Genomic DNA, 22,844 nt, shown 5'->3' on the forward strand with positions numbered 1-22,844 from the left:
AAGTGCGAGGAAGAGGCAAGGATAAGTGAGGGGTAGGGGAGAAGAAAGTGAAGGGGGTACTGTCGAATGAGGGAGAGTTATGGGTGAGGGGAAGGGATAGGCTGAGTGAGAGTAAGTGTGGGGAAAATATTAAAAGTGTGTGTGAGGGTGAGTGCATATGTGAAGAGAGAGAATGTAAAGGGAATTCGGGAGTGAGAGGGGGAATGATGGAGAGGAAGGGAGGAGGAGACTGATGGTGAAACTAAAGATAGCTAAAGATGTCAAAATAAATGAGGGAGGATAGAGAAGGAGTGAACGAGGAATGGGGAGTGTGGAAGGAGTGAGGGGAGGTTGAGGGTGAAAGAGGGATGGATAGTGGAGAGGGGAGTGAAGGAGTAGGGAGAGTGAATGAGAGATGGGGAGTAAAGATGGAGTGTGGGGACGAGATGGAGTGAATGAGAAGGAGGGTAAAGAGGGGAGTGGGGGGAGGAAGGGAGGAGTGAATGAGGGATGGAGAGTAAAGAGGGGAGTGGAAGGGAGTAAGAACGGGGGCCTGGAGGGAACGAATGGGGGAGCGGGGGAAGGTGAGGAGACCCAGAATCGACCGGTAAGAATCAACGTGTTTGGAGATACACCTTAAACATAAAATTTAAAGCAACCCAATTCCCTCACCTTTAACTATTAAAATCCTCCCATCAAACCCTCAACACAACCATCAGAACCCGTCACAGTGAAGTTCCATACATGAAACTCCCCAGATCGGTATCGCTCTTAAAGAACTTGAAATATCCAGTGAAACCCGGCACTCTCATCCTGCGCACGCATCCTTTCCATCCCATGTGTAAACGTTGGCGCAAGTCAGATCGGTACAGTTTCCCCCCAGACGTTGTTGAGTCTGTATCGCCGCTCTTCCAAGTCACACGCGCTCTGCCTTTTCGATCCGACCGCGGCCCCGTTATCTGAGGGTCCCTTGCGACCCGTTCGTAGTTCGAGTGTTAGGTGATCTGTGCCTAAGGTCGTCCTAGGTCTTCAGCAGCCACGAACCCAATCAAGATGCCGAAACCGGTGAGTAACATACTCCAAATATCCCCCCAAAGGTCATCCTCAATTCTGCCGGTCGTGGTATTGATCACAAAGGCAAGGAAGTGAAGGCATGTGAGTTTGTGGTTCCTAGTGTGGTTATATTTTACAGTCAGCCACAGCATCACCAAAATCACACCCTACCATAGTCCACCACAGCCCCCACCCCAGCACACCACGAGGTACACCTGGCATCAATGAAGAAAAGAGGCTTTGTGGAATTTTGATTTTGCGACTTAAAAACATTTTTCACTTACCTAACAAAACAAGAAGATATTCTAGACTACCACACTCTCACACCCATCTACCACCTCTCCCCCCCAAAAAATCCAAGAATGCCACGTTAACAAAAACAAAACAAAACAAAAAAAACTACCACCCTGCCACAACCAACTACCAAAAATATGCAATATCTCAAGGACTTCCACAACTACCACACCCTACCACAATGGCTACCACACCTCGCCCCTGTGGCAGAGAGGGGGACCAGACTACAGGGAAGGCGGGGAGGATGGAATTTTCCGTCGGTACCTCCCCAGGTGTAAAGGTGATCAGTTTTCCCATTACCTTTTCCTCCACTTTTCCCCTTTCCCCCTACCTCTTCCAATTTCTCCTCCCCCCCCCCTCTTTTCCCTTTACCTCTCCCGTGGCCCTTTTCCCATTCCCCTTTTTTCCCTCTCCCTCCCCCCGTATTCTCTTCACTCTATCGTCCTTTCCTCCTTTTCCCTCGCCCTTCCCCCCCCCCTCCTTACTGCCTTCCCAATTTCTCACTAACCCCCTTTAACAACATTTTTAAGTCTTCCCCTTTTCCTTCTCTCTTCCTTCCACATCTCACCCTCCACTCAAAAGAAGCAAAAACATTCGCTCTTAACCCTTGATTTTACACGGTATCTTGGTGACGGAGGATACCTTCACGTGGTGGAGCTGATATGCCCAGGTGGCTTCGCTGCCTGGACATCAGAAGTCCCTAGGCTTCCACCCTATCCCCCCGGGAGGAGGATGGAGGATGCCGAAGGTCAACTTCAGACTTCAGTCCACCGCGTTCACGTTCGGATGAGCCTGGGACCACGGCACGAACACTACAGTATATCTACCCTTATGAGATCTTGCCAAACCACTCGTGATATTCCAGCGGGTTGGAAGAACTTTAAATTCGCTTCACTAGTACGGAACCCCAGACAAGTAACAGGATTATTGACCGCAACTGTGCATGAAGGACTAAGCATACCGGATGGGGTTCTTCATAATGAAATACCCAGCATGCAAAGCGTTATTCCCTTGAACATGATTTTTTCTTGATATTTCCAGACGACTTCGTTCAGATTAGGACAATCATCGAACTGGAAGGGTTAGGTATATCTTCTTTAACTTCGCTACTTGATACTTCCGGACGATTTTATTTAGCTTAGGTTAGATACAGCTTTCACTAACTCATCTACTAAAGGACTCCCGAACCAAACAAAATTGTTTCGTACCAGGAAGAATAAAAAAAAAAAAAAAAAAGGTCAGCGGATTCAAGGGGTCCAGAAATTAAACAGCCTTCTTTTCTCCTGACTGGGAACAAATTTAATTTAGCCTTTTCGCTGCTGTGGACGCCCTGGTGTGTGTGTGGGGGGGGGGAAGTTGCTTGTTTGTGCAGACTACAGGTACCTTAGATTTTTTTATTGGGGGGCGGGGGGAGGCGGGGGGAGGAAGTTACAGAAACTGATGTCATCTTTTGTTCATTGTTGTCAACATAGCGCGTTCGTAAATTATGAATAAAAATTAGAGATTAAGTAGTTGTGTTCAGCACACACACACACACACACACACACACACACACACACACACACACACACACACACACACAAACACACAACCTATTCTGCGTGCACGTTTCTACCCACGTGGCCCCATTCCCACGTGCATCGCACATAAACAAAGGCATTTAATGTGTAAGAGGCACGTGTATTCCCTCTCATGTGGTCGTGCAATATAAAACGAGCGATCCCTCTTGATGACGTCACGCTTGTATCGATCTGAGGCCACACACATCAGTCGTCCCTCCCTCCTCTTCTGGACCTCTCCTCCTCTTGCCTCGTGTCCCTCCCATGCATTTTATTCTTACGTACACCTCTAGACCAGCTTCTCTCCCCACTTCTCTCGCTCCCACTTCCCTCCCCCAACATATCCACTCCCCTTCGCTTGCACACCTGTCTCCGTCTGTCCTTGCCTTAATCCCTTCAGTTAGTTTATTTTTCTTCTCTTCAGATTAAGGACTCTACGTGTTCGTCTCGCGATACGTGTGCCCTAGGTCTAGAGTTCGATACTCTAGGCGTGACACACATACTGGAATCATGTACGGTATAGTTTCACATCTTTGCCACCTGTCCGTTCTCTCATCATTCTGACTTTCGATACATAAACATAGCCACTGCAACACCGACTTTCCTATGTGGCACTCGGTACAGACACCCCTTTCCCCACTCATACTTCGCCAGAATGAAGGGTTAATCCTGGCTATCGCTCTTCCCCTGATGAGAAGGCCCGGTCCAGTAGGTCGATTACACACTGACTGCGTAGTACTGTTCAATTAGGCCTTATCCTCCATCTCCTCGTACCATGCTCTCTCTCTCTCTCTCTCTCTCTCTCTCTCTCTCTCTCTCATCTTTCCCCTTCTTCATCTCTTACTCCTTCCTCGTCTTCTTCCCTTCCTCATCCCTTCCCCTCTTTCACTCCCCTTCCTCTCCCTCAAACCTCCCCCTTCCTCCCCCCCTGCCATTCCTTCCCCTCCCTTTCCCCCACATTCTCAATTACCCCAACCTCGCAGCTCCCCTTCTCCCTCCTCTTCCCCCTCTTGCCTTTCTGCTCCTTCATTTTCCGTCCCTCACTTATGAGGTGACGAAGAGTATTACCGTCCCGGATCCTGGCACTTCAAAGAAAGAGAGAGAGAGAGAGAGAGAGAGAGAGAGAGAGAGAGAGAGAGAGAGAGAGAGAGATAATACCGACTTTCCAACCACACAGGAAGGGAGATAACAGCCACATAAGGCCTTGCAGATAGGGACTTTTCCACGACGCAAATTTTGTCTCACCATATCGCCTACATGTGCTATTATCAACTAAAGATGCCCTGTTTTTGAAGCCGCCTGGTAGTGATCTATAGTTCGTTTACCTTTAATTGGCCCAGATTTTCGTCCTTTTATTGATTATTTTACATAGCTCAGTCGCAACAAACAAACAAACAAACAAAAACGAGAGAGAGGAACGGTTTTACGTTTCCCTGGTCCAGATTTTCGTCCTTATTGCGGCTCATACGACGTAGCTCAGTGATGGAAAAAGGCAGTGTTGTGGCTGTACATCCTTTCCATAGCACTTCTTCGTGACTAGCCTCATCCGCTACCTTGAATCTATTATCACAGCCTATAGCACTCAATATGAAAAGATGGCAATATTAAGTCAAATTTAAAATGGAAAAAAGTATAGCTGAAATGACGGCCTTACAAAGGGTTCGATCCTCAAGAAGTGACTGGATTATTATTTTATTCAGTCATTTTTTTCAATTCCATATAAGAGGATACTGAGGTGTAATTACAGGATAAATCGCCAAGGAACAGGCGTTACGGAATCTTCACTTTCATACGACTCACAGCATCTCCGGGTTCTACTGTTGTGCAATGAACAGGAAATGTCCATATCAGCGTGAGATATGAGCTGAATCTTATCCCACTTTCCGCAGCGTTTGCTCTCTCTCTCTCTCTCTCTCTCTCTCTCTCTCTCTCTCTCTCTCTCTCTCTTGACCGTATAACCAATCTACATCGCAATTAGAGCTAACATATTTTTTTCCCCTTCAGACCAGAATCGCGTCGGTCATAACTGTATTTCGACCTTTCAAGAATTAAAAAAAGAAAAAAATGAAAAAAATATAACTGTTACACCTCTATTCAGAGCTCGCCATTCGTAGAGATAAACCGATTTCATAGATTTCGAAATTTATAGTTACATTTTTTAAACTCAAATTTTGGGGCACACGGAATGAATAAAAGATAAATGGCTAACCCCTTGTATACTACCACTACTACTACTGCTACAACAACAATGACAGCTGCTACTACTACTACTACTATCAATAATAATAACAATAATAATAATAATAATAATAATAATAATAATAATAATAACAGTAGTAGTAGTAGTAGTAACTAGTTTGGGTAAAGATGACGTTGATGATGATGATGATGATGATGATGATGATGATGATGATGACAACAACAACAACAATAATAATAATAATAATAATGAAAATAATAATAATAACAGCCTCATTTACATCTATTGATCTGTAATGACCTGAATCTACCTGACCTGAACTAAATGGACCGCACCTGACTTGTCCTAATTAGACGTGAGGTGGCGAGATTAGACCTAAATTAACCTGACGCAGAATGGATGTAACGTTAACCGACTTGAAGAGACCTGATTGGATTGGAGTTTTAGCTCCCTCCATCCGATGACGCATTTTTTATATAATTTCCCCCTACTCCAAACATAATTATCAAGTTCTGGTTAGGCCTCGTGTAGTGAAAGGGTTAATGAAGGCTGTATCTAACGCCTACATTTCGAAAAGTCTCTTCCCCCCCCCCCCCAAAAAAAAGAGAGAAAAAAGAAAAGCCTGGAGATGGCCAAAGTAAAATATAAAACACGGGACTGAAAGAACTGAGGGACTGGATCTATCCGAGGTGCCTCTAACAGCCTAGTGGACTGACATGCTGCAAAGTAGGTCACGAGGAGAAATATAGGTCAATGTTGCCCGAACCGTTAGGCCTCTCGACGGTTATGGCGGTTGAGTTAGAGCCGCTAAAACGGTTATGTCGGCACAACCTCAGTACAAATGCGGACAATAAGATTAGATTTTTAGTTGAATTATTATGAAACTCGCACATAATATTCTGGAAAGTTTACAAGACTATGAAGATCAAATCACCGGGTTTCCAAAGTCATTGCCAGCTGTCTCGCTAATTATCGTAATGAAGCGTACCAATATTTATGTCCGCAATTGTACGGAAGTGGTTAACCAATGTTCCTGTTTTCATTTGGTATTTTCGTGTTTTTCTCAAGCGTCGGTATCCACTTTTGTTTAATCCTGTTTCGTATCCTGCTAAATCTATTTCTTCGTTTCTTTCTGAGCATACTTTTTATGTTTTCGCGCTATTTCCTCCATCTGTTTTTCTTTAATTTGCTTAAGATGTTCCTTGCATATTTTTAGGTCTTACGTTTCTCCTCAATTTCGTCTCCACCTGTTTCATATTTCTTCTCTTTTAATCTTGACTTAACTCCCTTTAGCAATATTCCTATGACGCAATCTCTCTCTCTCTCTCTCTCTCTCTCTCTCTCTCTCTCTCTCTCTCTCTCTCTCTCTCTCTCTCTCTCTCTCTCAGTGGCCCTGTAAGGTGTAAGCGTCTTATGGGTAAATGTTTTGACTCAGCTGACAAAACATTGCGTTGGCAGAAGAAAAACAAGGATATTCCCGGAAACTTTGATATCCTTTCGAAACACAGGTGCGCACTATTCTCTCTCTCTCTCTCTCTCTCTCTCTCTCTCTCTCTCTCTCTCTCTCTCTCTTGGACTATGCTTCTTTCACCTTAACCTGGCCTAGATTCTCGTTTTATAGCTTCACGTGATTCGGTGGCAAAAAGAATGCTATCGCTCTTCATCCTCTGCATAGCGTTTTTTTTTTCTTTTTTTTTATGATAAACTGTACATCTAATGTTATGCTCTTCTGTGTCTAGTGCTTTATGGCTGTCTCATTAATCTTTAAGCTCAACATTCGAGACAGACATGTTTATTATACGCCTAGATGAAGTAAAATGAGGGAAAAACATCGGGCCTTATTACAGGTGGCATCGAAGGCTTGGTGGCACCTTTCCCTAAGCGATTTATTTTGTATATTGCACTTATCATTCTCTTGTATGTTATTTATATCGTTTTATTATAGACATGGTTTGCATAGTAACCTATTAAAGGATATTGATGTGCAATGTGCAGAATAAACCGCAACGGAATAAGCGCTACGAAGCCTCCTGTGCCACTAAAAATAGGGCTATAGACAGATACTATTGTCCACAGCTGTATATGAGGGAGGATTGTTTGGAGTGACTTGTGATACTTTTTTCTTTTCTTCTTTTCCCTGTTCCTTTCCTTCTTTTCTTTTCTCCCAGGCTGGATAAACTCTGGGATTATGCGTCTAGGCTATCAGGAAAGAACGATAAATCGAGATATTCATGGCAGGAAACTACGTCAGTAAAAATAGCACATACTGTATTTTAAAACACTGTCGGATATTACTCAGGCTGAAGGAAGATTTTATTTACATATTTATTTATTTATTTATATTTAGTTCGAGGCTTTGGATGTCCAGATTAATCCTCTTGTTGTTGCTTCTGCCATCAAGTTTTATTTATTTGTTTATTTATTTATTTCTTACTTCAGATTAGGTTTCGCATACTAAAGAGGGTTAAGCATTATTTTTTCAGTCCTATATTGCCCCTCCAGGAGCGTAGGAGGCCGGGGCTAGGCATTTAACTTGAGGGTGATCAGTGTTTTTCCCTTTGATCCTTGGTGGGGCACCTCATCCCACTAAACCACACGGCATCCATTTGTTCCCATCTACCGTCTTATAAGTAGTCCCAGTTAACCCATTCAGTAAGGTGTCATTATTATTATTATTTTTTTATTGTTATTATTATTATTGTATTATTATTATTATTATTATTTGCTACCGCCAGATTATTTACATAAAGAGTAAACCTCTCCTAGCAAAAGGGTTATGAAAAAATGCATAGTCGTTTACACACACACACACACACACACACACACACACACACACACACACACACACAAAGAGAGAGAGAGAGAGAGAGAGAGAGAGAGAGAGAGACCAAAGCAGAGGTGAACGCCCGCAGACACTAAGTACACAGTGCGCGGAGGGACGACGGAGTGAATGCTTGCTCAGTTTACCGTAACGTGAATTGCAGGCTAACCACACACAACCTCAACTCTTCTATACATGGCTGTAAAAACTATATTGTGACTGTAAAAACTGTAAATATGTGAACAGGAATATAAAAAAAGTGAAAATGATTGTAAAACTAAAAATGATTGTCAAAATGTTAGTGATTGTAAAAACGTGAAAATGATTATAAAAACGTGAAAATGATTGTAAAAAATGTAAAAATGATTGTCAAAAAGTGAAAATGATTGTAAAAAAATGTAAAAATGATTGTCAAAAAGTGAAAATGATCGTAAAAAAGTGAAAATGATCGTAAAAACGTGAATATGATTGTAAGAATGTGAAAATGATTGTAAACTTGCACGCCAGATGTGAGATTCAGTGAGCAAGTAAATTACACAAAAACTTAACACGAAAACTTGCCTATTAAAGTGACATTGATAAGCTTGGTTCGCCTACGCTCCTGTTCACCTGGCAGAACAACTGGGGACCTGGATGGAAGTGAGACTGTTGTGTGTTGTGTTCTAGAGGATGACTGGGTACTAGCAAAAATTGACAGCCTTAAGACCTCTCATTTAATCGACAGGCACGAATGTAAACTTCTTGGATTAGTAATGAAAAAAAGGAAGACAAGAGGAGGAAAAAGAGGAGGAAACAAGACGAGAAAGGCATGAGGAGGGGGGAAGAAGTCGGAAGAAGAGGACGAACAAAATCATAAGAAAGAGGAAACAATAGGGAACCAGGGAACAAGAAAGAAGAAAACTGTAAGGAAGAAAGATGGAAAAGAAAGCAAGCTGTGGAAGAGGACGAAGAGGAAGGGAAAAAGTCATGAGGAAGAAGAGAGAGAATAAATCAAGATAAGGAAGAGGAAGAGGACTAATTTAAGAGGGGGGGTGACGGGAGGGTAAATGAGACTAAGCAATTAAATGCAAATGAAATGGCTGTCCGGTTGCTGGCGATATTAGCACGCGGGTTTCCTGGTATGGGAGATGCGGAAGGAGACGAGAAGGAGGAGAAGAAGGAAGGGGAAGAGGAGTGGGGAGAGGATGAAGGAGAAGGAAAGAGAGATGGAAGGAATGGAAAGAAATATGAAAGACGAGAGGGGAGAAGAGGATGGAAAGCGGAGGATGATAGAGATAGGAGAATGGAGGAGTGGAGAAGGGAGAAAAGGAAAATGAGAGACAGGAAAAAAGGGAAGTAAGGAAATATCACAGAAGACGACGAAAAGGAGAAAAGAAAGGGGAGGTAAAGAGGGAGGGGGGAAAAGAGAGACGAGAGAGAAGGGAAGAAGAGAAAGATGAACTGAGAAGAGGGGAAAGGAAAAAAAAGGGGGGAAGGAGAAGAGGGAAGAGGAGAAGAGAGAGATGGGAGAAGAGGGAAGTAAAAGAACGATGAAAGGGGAAGAGGGATGAGGAAAAAGGAGAGGGGAGGGGAAGAAGGAGGTGGAAGGATGAAAGGCAAAGAGAAACGCAAGGGGAAGTAAAGAAAGATGAGAAGGGAAAGGGAAAGAGGGCAGAAGAGGTAAGAGGAAAGGAAAGGAAGGGAGAGAAAGAAGAAAGACTGAGATGAAATAAGAATAGATGGAAGAGGAGGAAAGAAGAAGAGGAAAGGATAACAAACGGAAAATAAGAAAAGAAAGGAAGGAAAAAGGGGAAGAAGACTAGAAAAAATATGGAAGAGACGGAAATAAAGAAAGGGAAATGTAAAAAGGAAAAGAAAAAAAGGGCTGAGAGGAAGAGGAGAAAAAAACAAGAGCTGGAAAGGGGAAATGGAGAGGAAAGTATTGAGAGACACAGGAGGGGGAGAAAATGCAGCCTATAGAAAGAGGCATGGGAAGGGAAACGAGAGAGAGAGAGAGAGAGAGAGAGATGAAGTAAGGTCCGGATGCTATATGCGTCAGGAATGGCACAAGGATAGAAAAAGAAAAGTTATATATAGTTCTTTCATCTTAACTTGGCCCAGGTTTTCGTCCCTATGCTGATTATTTCGCGTAGCTCAGTGGCTGGCGAACTAAGACAACATTACGGATCAACAGCCTTTCCATAGCACTTCCTCGTGACTAGCATCATATTCCAGTGCTAACCTATTACTGTAACTCAGCATTAAAGATGGAGAGACGACTATTTTAGGCCAAGTTAAAGGAGTACAGTATGTAGCTGAGAAAGAAAAATGAAATAGTATGAGAGAGGCAGGAGAGGTTAGGGTAGTGTGTGGGTGACCTTTGATCTCCTGACTCTGCAGCGGCCACTAATCAGCTGACTATGCACTGATACCACACACACACACACACACACACACACACACACACACACACACACACACACACACACACACACACACAGTCTCTCTCTCTCTCTCTCTACACACACACACACACACACACACACACACACACACACACACACACACACACACACACACACACACACACACACACCTTAAGGCTGATGTGATGAACAGAAAGGAAATCGAAACCCGTGAAAACTTGGCTCCCAAAATGGCAAAATGAAAGACGATAGTGAGGAAACCTGCCAAGACGTTGCATAAGAGAGAGAGAGAGAGAGAGAGAGAGAGAGAGAAACTGGGGAAAAGAGAGTTGGAAAGGATATAAACAATAAAAAGGAAATTAATGAGATTGCGGGAAAGGAAACAAATGAAATACTGAAGAGAAAGAGTGAGAGAGAGAGAGAGAGAGAGAGAGAGAGAGAGTCAGTGACCTACTTTCCCAACCTTTTTCAAGGGGGTGGGGAAGGAGCAAGAGAGGGGGAATGAAGGAGAAATATGGGGAGGGAGGAAGGAGAAATGGAGAAAGGAGAGAAAGCGAAGATGGGAGAAAGGAGAGGAACGGGTAAAAGGGGAATGGGGGGAGGGAGAGAGAAGGAGAGAAGGATGTTTGAGAGACTGAAGAAGGGAGAAAGGGAACAGGGAGGAATGCAAGAATAGGGTAAAGGAGAGGGCATGGATGAACATATGAAATGGTATGAGAGAGAGAGAGAGAGAGAGAGAGAGAGAGAGAGAGAGTCAGCTTTGATGGAGGACGCAGAACGGGGTTGGCAGGATATCGATCGCGGAAGGAGGAGAGGAGATTGGGTGGAAGGAGAGGGAGGAAGGAAAGAAAGAAGAATGAAGGAAACAGGTATATAAGAAAGATGAGGGAAAGACAGGAAGGAGGGAAGGATGATAGGTGGAAGAGTGAGGTTGGTAGGATGGAAGAGGAACTTGTTGAATGGAAAGAAAAATGGAAATGAGATAACCAGCATGTAAACAGGATGAAAAGAAAGTGACGGTAGGAAGGAAGAAAGGAAGAAGTGGCAGTAGGAAAGAAGAAAGGAATGAGAGGGAGAGGGGAATGTGGAGTAGAGAAATAGGTAGAAAATCATGACTGAGAAGAAATGAAGGAATGACAGACAGGGAAATAGGACGGAGAGAGGGAAGAAGGATGGTGAAGAATTAAAGGAGGGAGGAAACAGGAAGGGTACGAGGAAGGGAAGAAGAGGCAGAAAGGAGGGGAAGAAGACAGGTGGAAAGGGAAGTGAGGAATGTTGGAAAATAACGAGGGGAGGAAAAAATGGAGGAGCAATGATGAAAGGAGAATCAGGGATGGCAGGGTGGAAGGAAGGAAAGAAAGAGGAGGGAAGAAGGAGGGAAGAACGAGAGGAGAAAAGTAAGGAAGGATAACAGGAAGAGAGGATGGTAAGGGAAGGGATAATACGGAGAAAGGATTAAAGGATATTACGTAGGATATAATAAAAGAGGGTAGGAATATTACGTGTTAGTGGGATGGTAGGATGGAAGGAAGGGAGGAGGAAGTAAGAAGAGAAAAGGAGGTAGAGCAGAAGGAAATAAGGAAGGAAGGGTGGAAGAAAAGACAAGGAGGAAAAAAAGAATGTACGAAAGGAGGAAAGAAGGAGGGAGAGGATGTGGAGTTGGATGGAAGGAAGGACTAGGAAGGAAATGTAATGAAGAGGGAGGAAGAAGCAGACAAGGAAGGAAGGTGGAGAAGTCGGAGGGAGGGCGAAACTGGGTCACTTATTGAGTGAGAGAGAGAGAGAGAGAGAGAGAGAGAGAGAGAAGGAGAGAGAGAGAGAGAGAATATTATACATTATGAGATCAGTAATTATCTGCAAATTTATATATATTTATATATACAGTATTAACATTTTTATCACTTCATAAATCTCTCTCTCTCTCTCTCTCTCTCTCTCTCTCTCTCCCCCTCTCTCACATACTCACTCTTAAGTAGGCCAGCATGGAGGTTAAGAAAACTGAAGTCTTTAAACATATAAAACAAGAAATTGAAAATATTAATTAATGAAATAAGGCCAAGGAAAGAAAAGACAAAAGTTGATGAAAAACAGAAAGATAGAAAAATGAAAGAATAAAAAAAAAATGCAAAAACCGAATGAAAGAAGATAAAAGATTAGAGTGAAATTTATTGTGAATGAAATGCGAGAATGAAGAGTGTGGCACTGCTGACGTCATAGGAATGAATAAATAAATGTCTGACGAGGGGATTAAAAGTGGTGGAGGAGGAGGAGGAGGAGGAGGAGGAGGAGGAGGAGGAGGAGGAGGAGGAGGAGAAGGAGGAGGAGGAGGAGGAGGAGGAGGGTTGGGGAGAGATTAGAGGTTGGGGAGGACGGCTACTGTAGAGGGGTGAAGGAGGGGAGTTGGTCGATGTTACACCCAGGTCCATAATTATAGTACTGAGTGAACTGGGACAGGGTGGTGCAAATTATGTCTGAGTCCGATCGGCACGAAAATCAGACAGAGGGAGGGGAAGGAGAGGGAAAGTACAGTAGTATGGTTGGGATGAGAGGGGGGTGAATCTAAAGGGGAATGGGGAGGGGAGAGGAGGGGAGGTGAAGGAATGAAAACCGTAAAAGGGCTAGAAGTGGAGAGTGGGGTGAAAACTTGAAGGGGAAGAGGAGAGGGAAGAAACCAGGGAGGAAGGGAAGGAGAGGGAAGGGAAGGGGGGATGAAAACTAGGCTACAAAAATGGTGCGTACGTTGTAATTTGTACATATGATTCACCCAGGCAAGAATACGTAGATGAAGCAGGTGAACATGTGGCACTGCATAATGAATCTATATGGTGAGTTATTAACACGAATACAAACACACTCATTCTCACGCACCCCTAAACAAAACACGGCTCTAGCAAATCCACATGCTGTATACACGCGCGCGCACGCACGCACGCAAGCACACACACACACACACACACACACACACACACACACACACACACACACACACACACACACGTCATATAAATGTACATTATACACATCAATCCATCCACCTATAACTGTATATACATACATATATACATACATACATACATACATGCATACATACATACACAGGCATGCACGCATGCACACACGCAAGCGTGTACATGCACACATGCACATAAATTAACCACTGAGCAATCATGCACGGGCAGTCACACGCACACAGTTTATGTAGCATGATTTAAACACAAACTCTCTCTCTCTCTCTCTCTCTCTCTCTCTCTCTCTCTCTCCCTCTCTCTCATGAAGGCAACAGCTGTGAGGAAGCCTGCCAAGAGGGGTGGGGGGGGGCGCAGGAAGGACAAGGGTACAGACAGACAGACAGGCAAAAAGACAGGCGCTCCCGGCATCGTTAAGAATCACACTATTTTTTCCTAATTTCTTTTTCGAGTTTCCTGGTAGATTTTTCGGTTTAGTGTATCTATTTATTTACTTTCCTAAACCATCTATTATTTACTTATTTGGTATCTATTTAGTTACATTATTTCCTTATTTATTTATATTACTTATGAGGCGGGGAAGACAGGAAAGACAGGTACTAACACTGCAATTCAAACTTTTTTATATTTATTTTTTGCGCGTTGTATTTATATGTATTTTCAGCCTTTCTTTCGTGTTTAGTGTACATTATTTATTGGCCCATTTATTTTTTTCATTTTTTTATTATTTACCGATGTTTATATTTATGTGTATTTCTATAAAGCCGTGTGTATTTATTCTATATACATACCGGAATTATTCGTGCACATACTCTCTCTCTCTCTCTCTCTCTCTCTCTCTCTCTCTAATATACCCAGCTATCCATTTATATATTTATCTGCATTTTTCTTCCCATCTTTTATATTTAACAGCTGATCAAAACTTACCACAGCTTCTCAATATTACCACAAACACCGAACGTCTCAAAGAAAAAGAAGACGACAGGATAAAACAAAGAAAACGCAAAAAAACATGAAAAAAGTCAACCATACCAGCCAATACTTAACCATTTTCCCGCCAGAACGCTTATGACTTCCCTTTACGACATCCATTATCTAAGAGAGAGAGAGAGAGAGAGAGAGAGAGAGAGCCGCCGAAATGAAACCTGCCTGCTGAATTTTCCTTTTTATATCGCCAAGGGAAGGACAATATCAGGGGGTCTGTTTTGCATGTTATGGTACTTGATTTTATTTATTTGTTTATTTTTTATTACCGGGAGACGAGGAATGGGTGTACTTGGATGGGGGAGGGAAGGTGGGGGGGGGGAGAGAGAGAGAGAGACAGAGACTGACAGACAGACAGAGACAGAGAAGTGGATGATGATGGTGATTATGATGATGATGATGATGATGATAATAATAATAATAATAATAGTAATAATAAGTAATAATCATCATCATTATCACCATCATCATCATCATCATCATTATCACAGGAAGAATATTAGTTAAAAACAGTTTCGCAAAAAAAATACACTTCGGCGATTTTTAACGAGAATCCAACAAAAATCGTCAATAAATCACCGAAGTCGTAAAATCCCTCACTCTCTCCCGCCATAACTCTCTCGGTTTGCATTTTTTCGGCTATTTTTTCCGAATATAAGTGAGCGCAATCTGAGCCGAAATGTGGAGGTGACGAAGATGAGGGTGGGGATGACATGACCGATTTGGGGAATGGCTTGGGAGAGAGAGAGAGAGAGAGAGAGAGAGAGTATAAAAGAATGCAAGTGAGTACAAAAGGAAAACAAAGAACAATATGCATAATGATCCTTTTAAAAAATTTTGTAATAGGGTAGGTTATAATCTGATAGTTATTTTATGAGGATAAGACAAGGATAGCAAAGTAGGAAGGAGGGAGGTGGAAGGAAAACTGGAAGACGAGGGAAGAAGGGAAAGAGCGGAGTAAAGCGAGGAGAAAGGAAGGGAGGGAGAAGAGAGGAAGAAAGGTGAGGAAAAGGAGGAAGGGGAAGTAGAGTGGAGTAAGGAAGGAGGAAGAGGAAGGAGGGTGGAGAAAGGAAGGAAGAAGAGAAAGTAGGATGGAGAAAGGGAAGAGGAAGAGGAAGTAGGGTGAAAGGAAGGAGAAAGAGGAAGGACGTAGGGTAGAGAGTAAGAGGGAGGGGGGAAGGAGGGAAAGGGGGGAAGGAGAAAGGAGGGAGAAGTGAGATCAATCGTTCGATCCTCGTGAATGGTACTGATATGTCAACATGAGGGAGGGGGAGGAGAGGAGTTGAAGGAAGAGGAGGAGGGGAGGAGAAGAGGGGGAGGAGAGAAGAGGGAGGAGAGGGAAGAACAGGAGAGGGAGAGGGGAGAAGAGGGAAGGCGAGGAGGGGAAGGACAGGAGAGGGGAAAGGGCGATAAAAATGATGATAAGCGGGGGAAGGTGTCTGAATCTGGGCACAGAGCTGATAGCCCTTTCCCTCTGGCCCAACATTCTTCTTACGTGTCACACCTTTGCATGCCACCACTTCGACACTCATACCCAACTACTCATTCGGAGCTGATGTGATGATACTGGTGGGGGTGATGTATAATATCTCGGAGGGTCTTGTGGAAGATGAATAAATCCGTTTTAACGAAATGCAAATAACGACATTGTTTCCTACCGCAGTCTGGGATCGAACTCCCATAGTTTTGAATGGTAAACCACTTATCTTACTACTCGACCATCACCTACACACACACACACACACACACACACACACACACACACACACACACACACACACACACACACACACACACGCTACAAAACTTTAACTTTTGTCACCACACTCTACGGACATTGCTCGATTATTTTCACTTACTACAGCCGACGCACGTTTTACTCTACTTGTACCTTCATTATTACAATGATGCCTTTTCTTAAATGTGTGTGTGTGTGTGTGTGTGTGTGTGTGTGTGTGTGTGTGTGTGTGTGTGTGTTTATAACCTGAACTAACATAATCTTTTAATATAACCAATCATAACCTCTGCGATAACAAGCCCCCATAACCTCAACTATACCCCATGTACCATCACCACTTCAATAAACAATATGAACCTAACTACAAACTAAAACTACCATAACCTCTATCATAACTTCAACTACCAGAACGTGTACTCTTACTTCTCAGTGCCCTAACTTCTCTAACTCAACTACCAAAACATGTCCTCTCACTCCTCTATGTCCTAACTGCTGTGTCCCCCTCTCCAGCAGCGCAACCTCAACATGGAATCGGATGCCACAGAAATTCGCATCACTGTCAACCGCGCCGATGACGACAAGAGCATCAGCATCACGGGGAACGATAGGGACGTGTGGGGAAACAAGCTGGAGTTTATTTTATCCTGCCTATCCTTCGCTGTCGGGCTGGGAAACATCTGGCGCTTCCCCTACCTCTGCTACAGAAATGGAGGAGGTGAGAGAGAGAGAGAGAGAGAGAGAGAGAGAGAGAGAGAGAAATAAACGTATAAAGTGGGGAAGGATTTTAGATACTGTAGAGCGAATGAAAGGAGGAAAGGAAAAAAGGCGAAGGAGTGGCCAGAAAGAAATGATAAACATTGAGGGAAAGAAAAAAAAAAGGATGAAATGCCGAGAAAAGGGGGATGAACACAGAAACGGGAAGAAAGGAGAACGATGTTTAGATTACAGTTTGACAGAGTAAAATGAATCGCAGTAAAATAAATCCCATTTTTGTATTCTTTTTGCTAGTAATAATTGTGAATGGCCGCCACTCCGACCGGGACGCTCAAACTACAATCCACCCTCTGTCTCTTCACAGGCGCCTTCCTGATCCCCTACGTGTTGATGCTGCTGGTGACTGGCCTCCCCCTCTTCTTTTTTGAGCTCAGCCTGGGTCAGTTCGGTCGGGAGGGTCCCATCACCATCTGGAAGGTCGTGCCGCTCTTCCAGGTAAAGCATTATAAATATTTCTATCCTTTCATTATTTATTAATTTGCTTATTTATTTATCTTCATCTTTGCTCCGTGGTAGCGCTCACGCTCACGACCGTAGAGTTGGCAGTTCGAGCCCGAACCAAGGTAACATTTCTGGTGAGAGATCCAAGGATGTCTCGTTGCCCTGCAGAGCTATATGGCCCAAAGGGATTCACTCTTTTTTTCTTCAGGTATAACATTATAGCTATTTCAATTTTTTTTAAGTTATCTTTCTGGAACTCGGCAATTTTACTCGGTTTGGAAAATGCCTCTTGTAATGAAGGGCTTTTATTAGGACTACCGTATATAATTCATAATTTCTCCAATCCGAAAAGTGTATCCTACGCTTAATACAATCGTCCGGAGGTAGCACGAATAGCAAAAAAAAAAAAAAAAAAAAAAAAAAAAAGTCTACCTCCTGCCTGGAAAAAAAAAATCGTCTCTAGGTGGCAAGAAAAAAGTCAATTAAATGAAAATCTCTCTCTTCAGGGTGTGGGCGTGGGCATGTTCATGATTGCCTTCTTCATCGCTCTCTACTACAACGTCATCATCGCCTGGGCCTTCTTCTACCTCTTCTCCTCCTTCACCGCCGAGCTTCCCTGGCAGTCCTGTGATCACTGGTGGAATACGGCCGCTTGTCGGAGGTCGGTATTCAGTATGGATGGTTAGGTGTTCGGTATATGCAGTTAGGTGTTTGGTACACGCGGTTAGGTGTTTGGTTTAGACAGTTGGGTGTTCGGTATACAGTATACAGTTAGCTGTTCGGTGTGGACAGTTAGGTGTTCTGCACTGATGGTTATGTGCGTGGGATAGACGGTCAGGTATTTGGTGTCGACAGTTACTCGTAGGTATTCAGTAGAGACGGTTAGGTGTTCAGTACAGTTGATTAGATGTTCAGTATAAACGGTTAAGTTTTCAGTATTGTTGGCTAGATGTTCAATATAGACGATTAGATGTTCAGTACAGATGATTAGGCGTTCAGCATTGACGATTAGGTGTCCAGTATAGACGGATCCTTGTCCATAATCCATCAATAAAATCGTCTAGCACTGGAATACCGCCGACTGTCGTAATTCAGTATAGACGGTTCCTTACCTATCTCACCGAAGAAAATCGTCTAGCAGCCGAATTTTGCTGTCTATCGTAGATCGCTAAGGAAAAGGTGTTACGAAATCTACAAAACCACTTAGGATACAGATCTTCATCCTAAATCTCCTCCTCCTCTTCCTCCTCCTCCTCCTCCTCATCCTACTACTACTGGTACTACTACTGCTATACCCTCGTTCAATCGGTAGACACTAATACTAAACCTTCTCCTTCTCCTCCACAGATTCGACACAAAGAACTGCACGGCTCACGAGGGCATCATGTCGGCGAATGGAACGTGCTTTTTCGAGAACCAGTTGACGGAGACGGAGTGGAAAGACCTGAACGCCACATCCCAGAGTATGAAACTGCCCGCTGATGAATTTTTCCAGTGAGTGTACAGTTTACTCCATTCTTAGACGTGAAAGAGGGTCAGGGTGATGATGTTGATGATGATGAGAATGGTCCTGAGAGTGGATATGATGATGATGATGATGATGATGATGATGATGATGATGAAGATGAGAATGGTACTGAGAATGGATATGATGATGATGACATGAGAGAGAGAGAGAGAGAGAGAGAGAGAGAATAACTAACCCCCTTCATCTTCCCCACCGACAGTAACTTCATGCTGGACATCACTGAGGGCTTCCATGAGCCTGACGGACACATCCTCCAGTGGCGCCTGTGTCTGTGCCTCATACTCTCCTGGGTCGTTGTCTTCCTCGGGCTTTTTAAGGGCGTCTCCAGCATGGGCAAGGTAAGAGGCAGGCCGGGTCACGCCAGGCGGGGTTGGGATGGGTTGGGTTGGGTTCGACTGGGTTGGGATGGGATGGGATGGGATGGGTTGGGATGGAATGGGTTTGCTTGTGCTGTGTTAAGTTGTTAGTTTAGGTTAGATTAGGCTAGGTTAAGTTGGAGAGAGTTGGTTTATGTTAGCTTAGATTGGGGTGGGGTGGGAAGGTTGAAGATAGGATAAGTTGGACTGAGTTTTGTTGGGTAGTTACACTGTATTATCTCGAGTTTCGTGGGGCAGGGCTAAGGGATGTTCAGCTGGGCTGAGCTAGGCTGGGTTGGTTTCGGTAAGGACAACTGGGTAAAGTCAGATCGAGTAAGGTTGAAATGGAATAGGATAATTTTTCAGGTCTGGGACGCGACGAATTAAGCTACGTTCATGTAAGTCAGAATCGACTGCACCAAAGTAGTTTAGAACTGACTTAGGATAGACTGCGTTAAGCTGCTAAGTTTGGGTCTGGCTGAGACGAGTTAGGTTTGGATGAGTCGTGTCAGGCCAGACTGGGTTTCCACTAAATCAGATTCAGTCATGATTTGAGGATATTTTATGGAAAAGAAGCATTTTTGTGGTAAGTAAGACTAGAAAATGAGGAATGTGAAGGATACTAATATAAATATTACCAGACACAGCTTATACAGGCCATTATTTTAAAAATACCTTAGACTAATTTCAGATTAACCTAGCAGTACGAATCCAGAATAAAATAAAAGTAGGAGTGATAAGAAAAGTAAATCATTATTAAAACTGAATATAATACACATAACCTATCATTAAAACTGCATAACAGAAGACCGTGGAAACTAGAAGGATTTACGCCCCGTCAATACAGACTAAAATCAATAGCACTATAAAGCACAAAGCGACCTTATGGAGTCCACGTAACCTTCAGGTGTAATCAATATGGTTACGTTAGGACAGTATAAATGGCGGTGAAATACAATCAGCCTTCAAATACATATATGATAAGATCAACTGAAGAAATGGCATGCGCGTTCCAATAATATATGAGAACTGCGCATGCGTGGAGGTGCCACTATTGACCTTTCGACATTCACTCTCGCTTGCATGCTCTAAAAAATATAAGTAAAAATTAACTCAGTCAATAAAACATGTGTTGCAATATTATTAAGTCCATCTTGCAGCAGAGGGAAAATATAATGATAGAAGTAAATGGGTTTTTGCGTATCACTGAACGTTGAGATAATGAATTAGCAGATAAAGAATGCATTATAGAATGCTGTTAAAGTGTATATTAATATCACCCAAGATCATCCCACGATAATATGATAATGATCGTTTAGACGTTACTTAATACAGATTTACTGTGTCAGCTAGAGTAACAGCAACTTGGACTGGGAAAGTATGAGATTTTTTCTTAATACGTGGAATCGATAGGAGTAGTTGATGGAACGCAATGAGACTTTTGTGAGGTAGATGAGATGGATAGTTTAGACGATCTGTGAGACTGGGGGGGAGGGTCTGAAAACAGGACAGCACAGGTAGAAGATGTAGCTGAAGGATAAAAATAAAGAGTAAAGCAGTAGATGCTGATGGTAAACAGTGAAGGTGACGTAAGGTTGGTGAGGAGGGTGATGATGGTTGTGGTGGTGGGATGGTAACCTTTCAAAGCACCCAATGTCCCTTTTTTTTTCAACCTTTTGCATCCAGCCCTAACATTCCTCGACCTTTAACACCTTAGAGTTTTCTGTGTTTTTTATGTCTTCTGTTTCTCTGTGACCTCTCTCTCTCTCTCTCTCTCTCTCTCTCTCTCTCTCTCTCTCTCTCTCTCTCTCTCTGCCTACCTTTGCGTTCCGCCAGACTGTTGTGTCATAATCCCCCCCCCCCTTTTCTCTCTGCATCAGTCTGCCCACCTTTGTGCTGCGCCAGACTGTCTGTCAATTCTCTCTCTCTCTCTCTCTCTCTCTCTCTCTCTCTCTCTCTCTCTCTCTCTCTCTCTCTCTCTCTCTCTCTCTCTCTCTCCATCCATTCACCAATCTGTCTAACTATCAACCTACCTATCTATCTATCTCCATCTATTCATCTATTTATTATCCCCCACAGGCCGTCTACTTCACTGCCCTCTTCCCCTACACGGTTCTAGTCATCCTCTTCGCTCGTGCTGTGACCCTAGACGGCTATATCAATGGTATTTCGTTCTACATCACGCCGCAGTGGGAAAAACTACTCAATGCCAGGGTAAGTGTGTGTGTGTGTGTGTGTGTGTGTGTGTGTGTGTGTGTGTGTGTGTGTGTGTGTGTGTGTGTGTGTGTGTGTTTTATTACTTCCAGACTATTTTTAGCTATATCATGAAGGAGCACTCGCATAAGTAATGTACCCCCCCTACACCATCCCGTCCATCCTCTCAGACGTAAACACCAGCTTTGTTTACATTCCTCACACAGGGGGAGTGTACAGTTCGTCTCGGCTACTTACAGTTCCGTTCTCATGATGTACTCCTCTCTCTCTCTCTCTCTCTCTCTCTCTCTCTCTCTCTCTCTCTCTCTCTCTCTCTCTCTCTCTCTCTCCCCACACGATTTTACTCAGCTTGGGAGACACTTTTCGAACATGAGGGGTTAGATACAGCCTTCATTATCGCGTTCATTAGGATATGTGTTTCCTAAAGTTGAATCAAATCATCTAAAGAGGGTTAGGGACGGACGTTTGCGAGGTTAGATTAAACACGCTATACTAACACTGAGTAACCCATCACAACAAACAACATCTGGATCACGTAGCATGTAGACTAAGCTTTGTATTATGCAAACATCACAACACTATCGCAACACTGAGTAAGCCGTCCTTGCAACACACGATATTTGTGCAGCAGAATATATGGACTACCTTATATACTCGTTAGGTAAACTTTAGAAATTTCTCTCAACAGGTGTGGGGTGATGCGGCTATGCAGATCTTCTTCTCCCTGGGGCCTTGCTGGGGCGGCCTTATAACTCTCGCTTCATATAACAAGTTTACTAATAACTGCCTCAGGTGGGTGTCATATGTGTCTATCTATTTGTCTGTCTACTACTATCTATTGTCAATCTATTAATGTCTCTGTCTGTCTGTCTATTTCCCTCAACGTTGTTTTCTAAGTTAGTTCCATCTATCAATTCAATATTTTAAGTTAGCCTGTGTTAATCTAATATTCCTGCATAAACAAATAATTCATTTCCTTCATTTCACCAAGTCAATTTTGAAGTGAGTAAAACTTATGGAATCCTTGGTAAGAGTTGCACCGGACAGATAAAATACTCCTTGTTTTTTCCCTTAAATAAAAAAATGCAGGAATACACGAAAATCCAAAGATAATTATTTCGTTGGGTATCACTATACTTTTTTTTTAACTCTAACTTGGCATAAAACTGCCATCTCTCCATCTTGAATGCTGAGTTATGGCAACAGATTAACACTAGAATATCATGCTAGTTAGAAAGAAGTGCAATGAAATGGAGGTAAAGCTGTATTATTCCCTTTACTGCCCCTGAGCTACGTGAAAAGCTAAGCTACAAGAGGACGAAAATGTGGGTCAGGTCAAGATGAAAAGAGTATAGTCTGACCCGCTTCAAACCACCCTCTGACCAAACTTATACTTTCCCACTCTCATCTAACCACCCTCTGATCAAACTCTCTTCTAACTCATCCTTCTAAACCACTCTTCAGGTTAACTCCCCTCCTGATCCTCTTCTAACCACCTATGTTCTCACGGCTCGCTAGTTTATCTTCTAAAC

At 43.2% G+C, this 22,844-nt stretch overlaps 1 protein-coding gene across 1 annotated transcript in view; it reads left to right on the forward strand.

Annotated features, from left to right (window-relative positions):
- The first annotated feature begins 864 nt into the window (after positions 1–864).
- Positions 865–22,844, forward strand: part of LOC145410755 (sodium- and chloride-dependent glycine transporter 1-like) — a 29,348-nt gene continuing 7,368 nt past the window's right edge. Inside the window, exons 1-8 of the mRNA XM_080280859.1 lie at positions 865–1,044; positions 16,510–16,714; positions 17,078–17,208; positions 17,721–17,875; positions 18,562–18,708; positions 18,942–19,080; positions 21,178–21,312; positions 22,001–22,104. Coding sequence (XP_080136985.1) covers positions 1,033–1,044; positions 16,510–16,714; positions 17,078–17,208; positions 17,721–17,875; positions 18,562–18,708; positions 18,942–19,080; positions 21,178–21,312; positions 22,001–22,104 — 1,028 coding nt within the window. The 5' untranslated portion in view covers positions 865–1,032. The remainder of the gene's footprint in view (positions 1,045–16,509; positions 16,715–17,077; positions 17,209–17,720; positions 17,876–18,561; positions 18,709–18,941; positions 19,081–21,177; positions 21,313–22,000; positions 22,105–22,844) is intronic.

This window comes from Coenobita brevimanus, chromosome 86, assembly GCF_032717465.1.
Source record: "Coenobita brevimanus isolate Jiangsu-jjx chromosome 86, ASM3271746v2, whole genome shotgun sequence".
Lineage (NCBI taxonomy): Eukaryota > Metazoa > Arthropoda > Malacostraca > Decapoda > Coenobitidae > Coenobita > Coenobita brevimanus.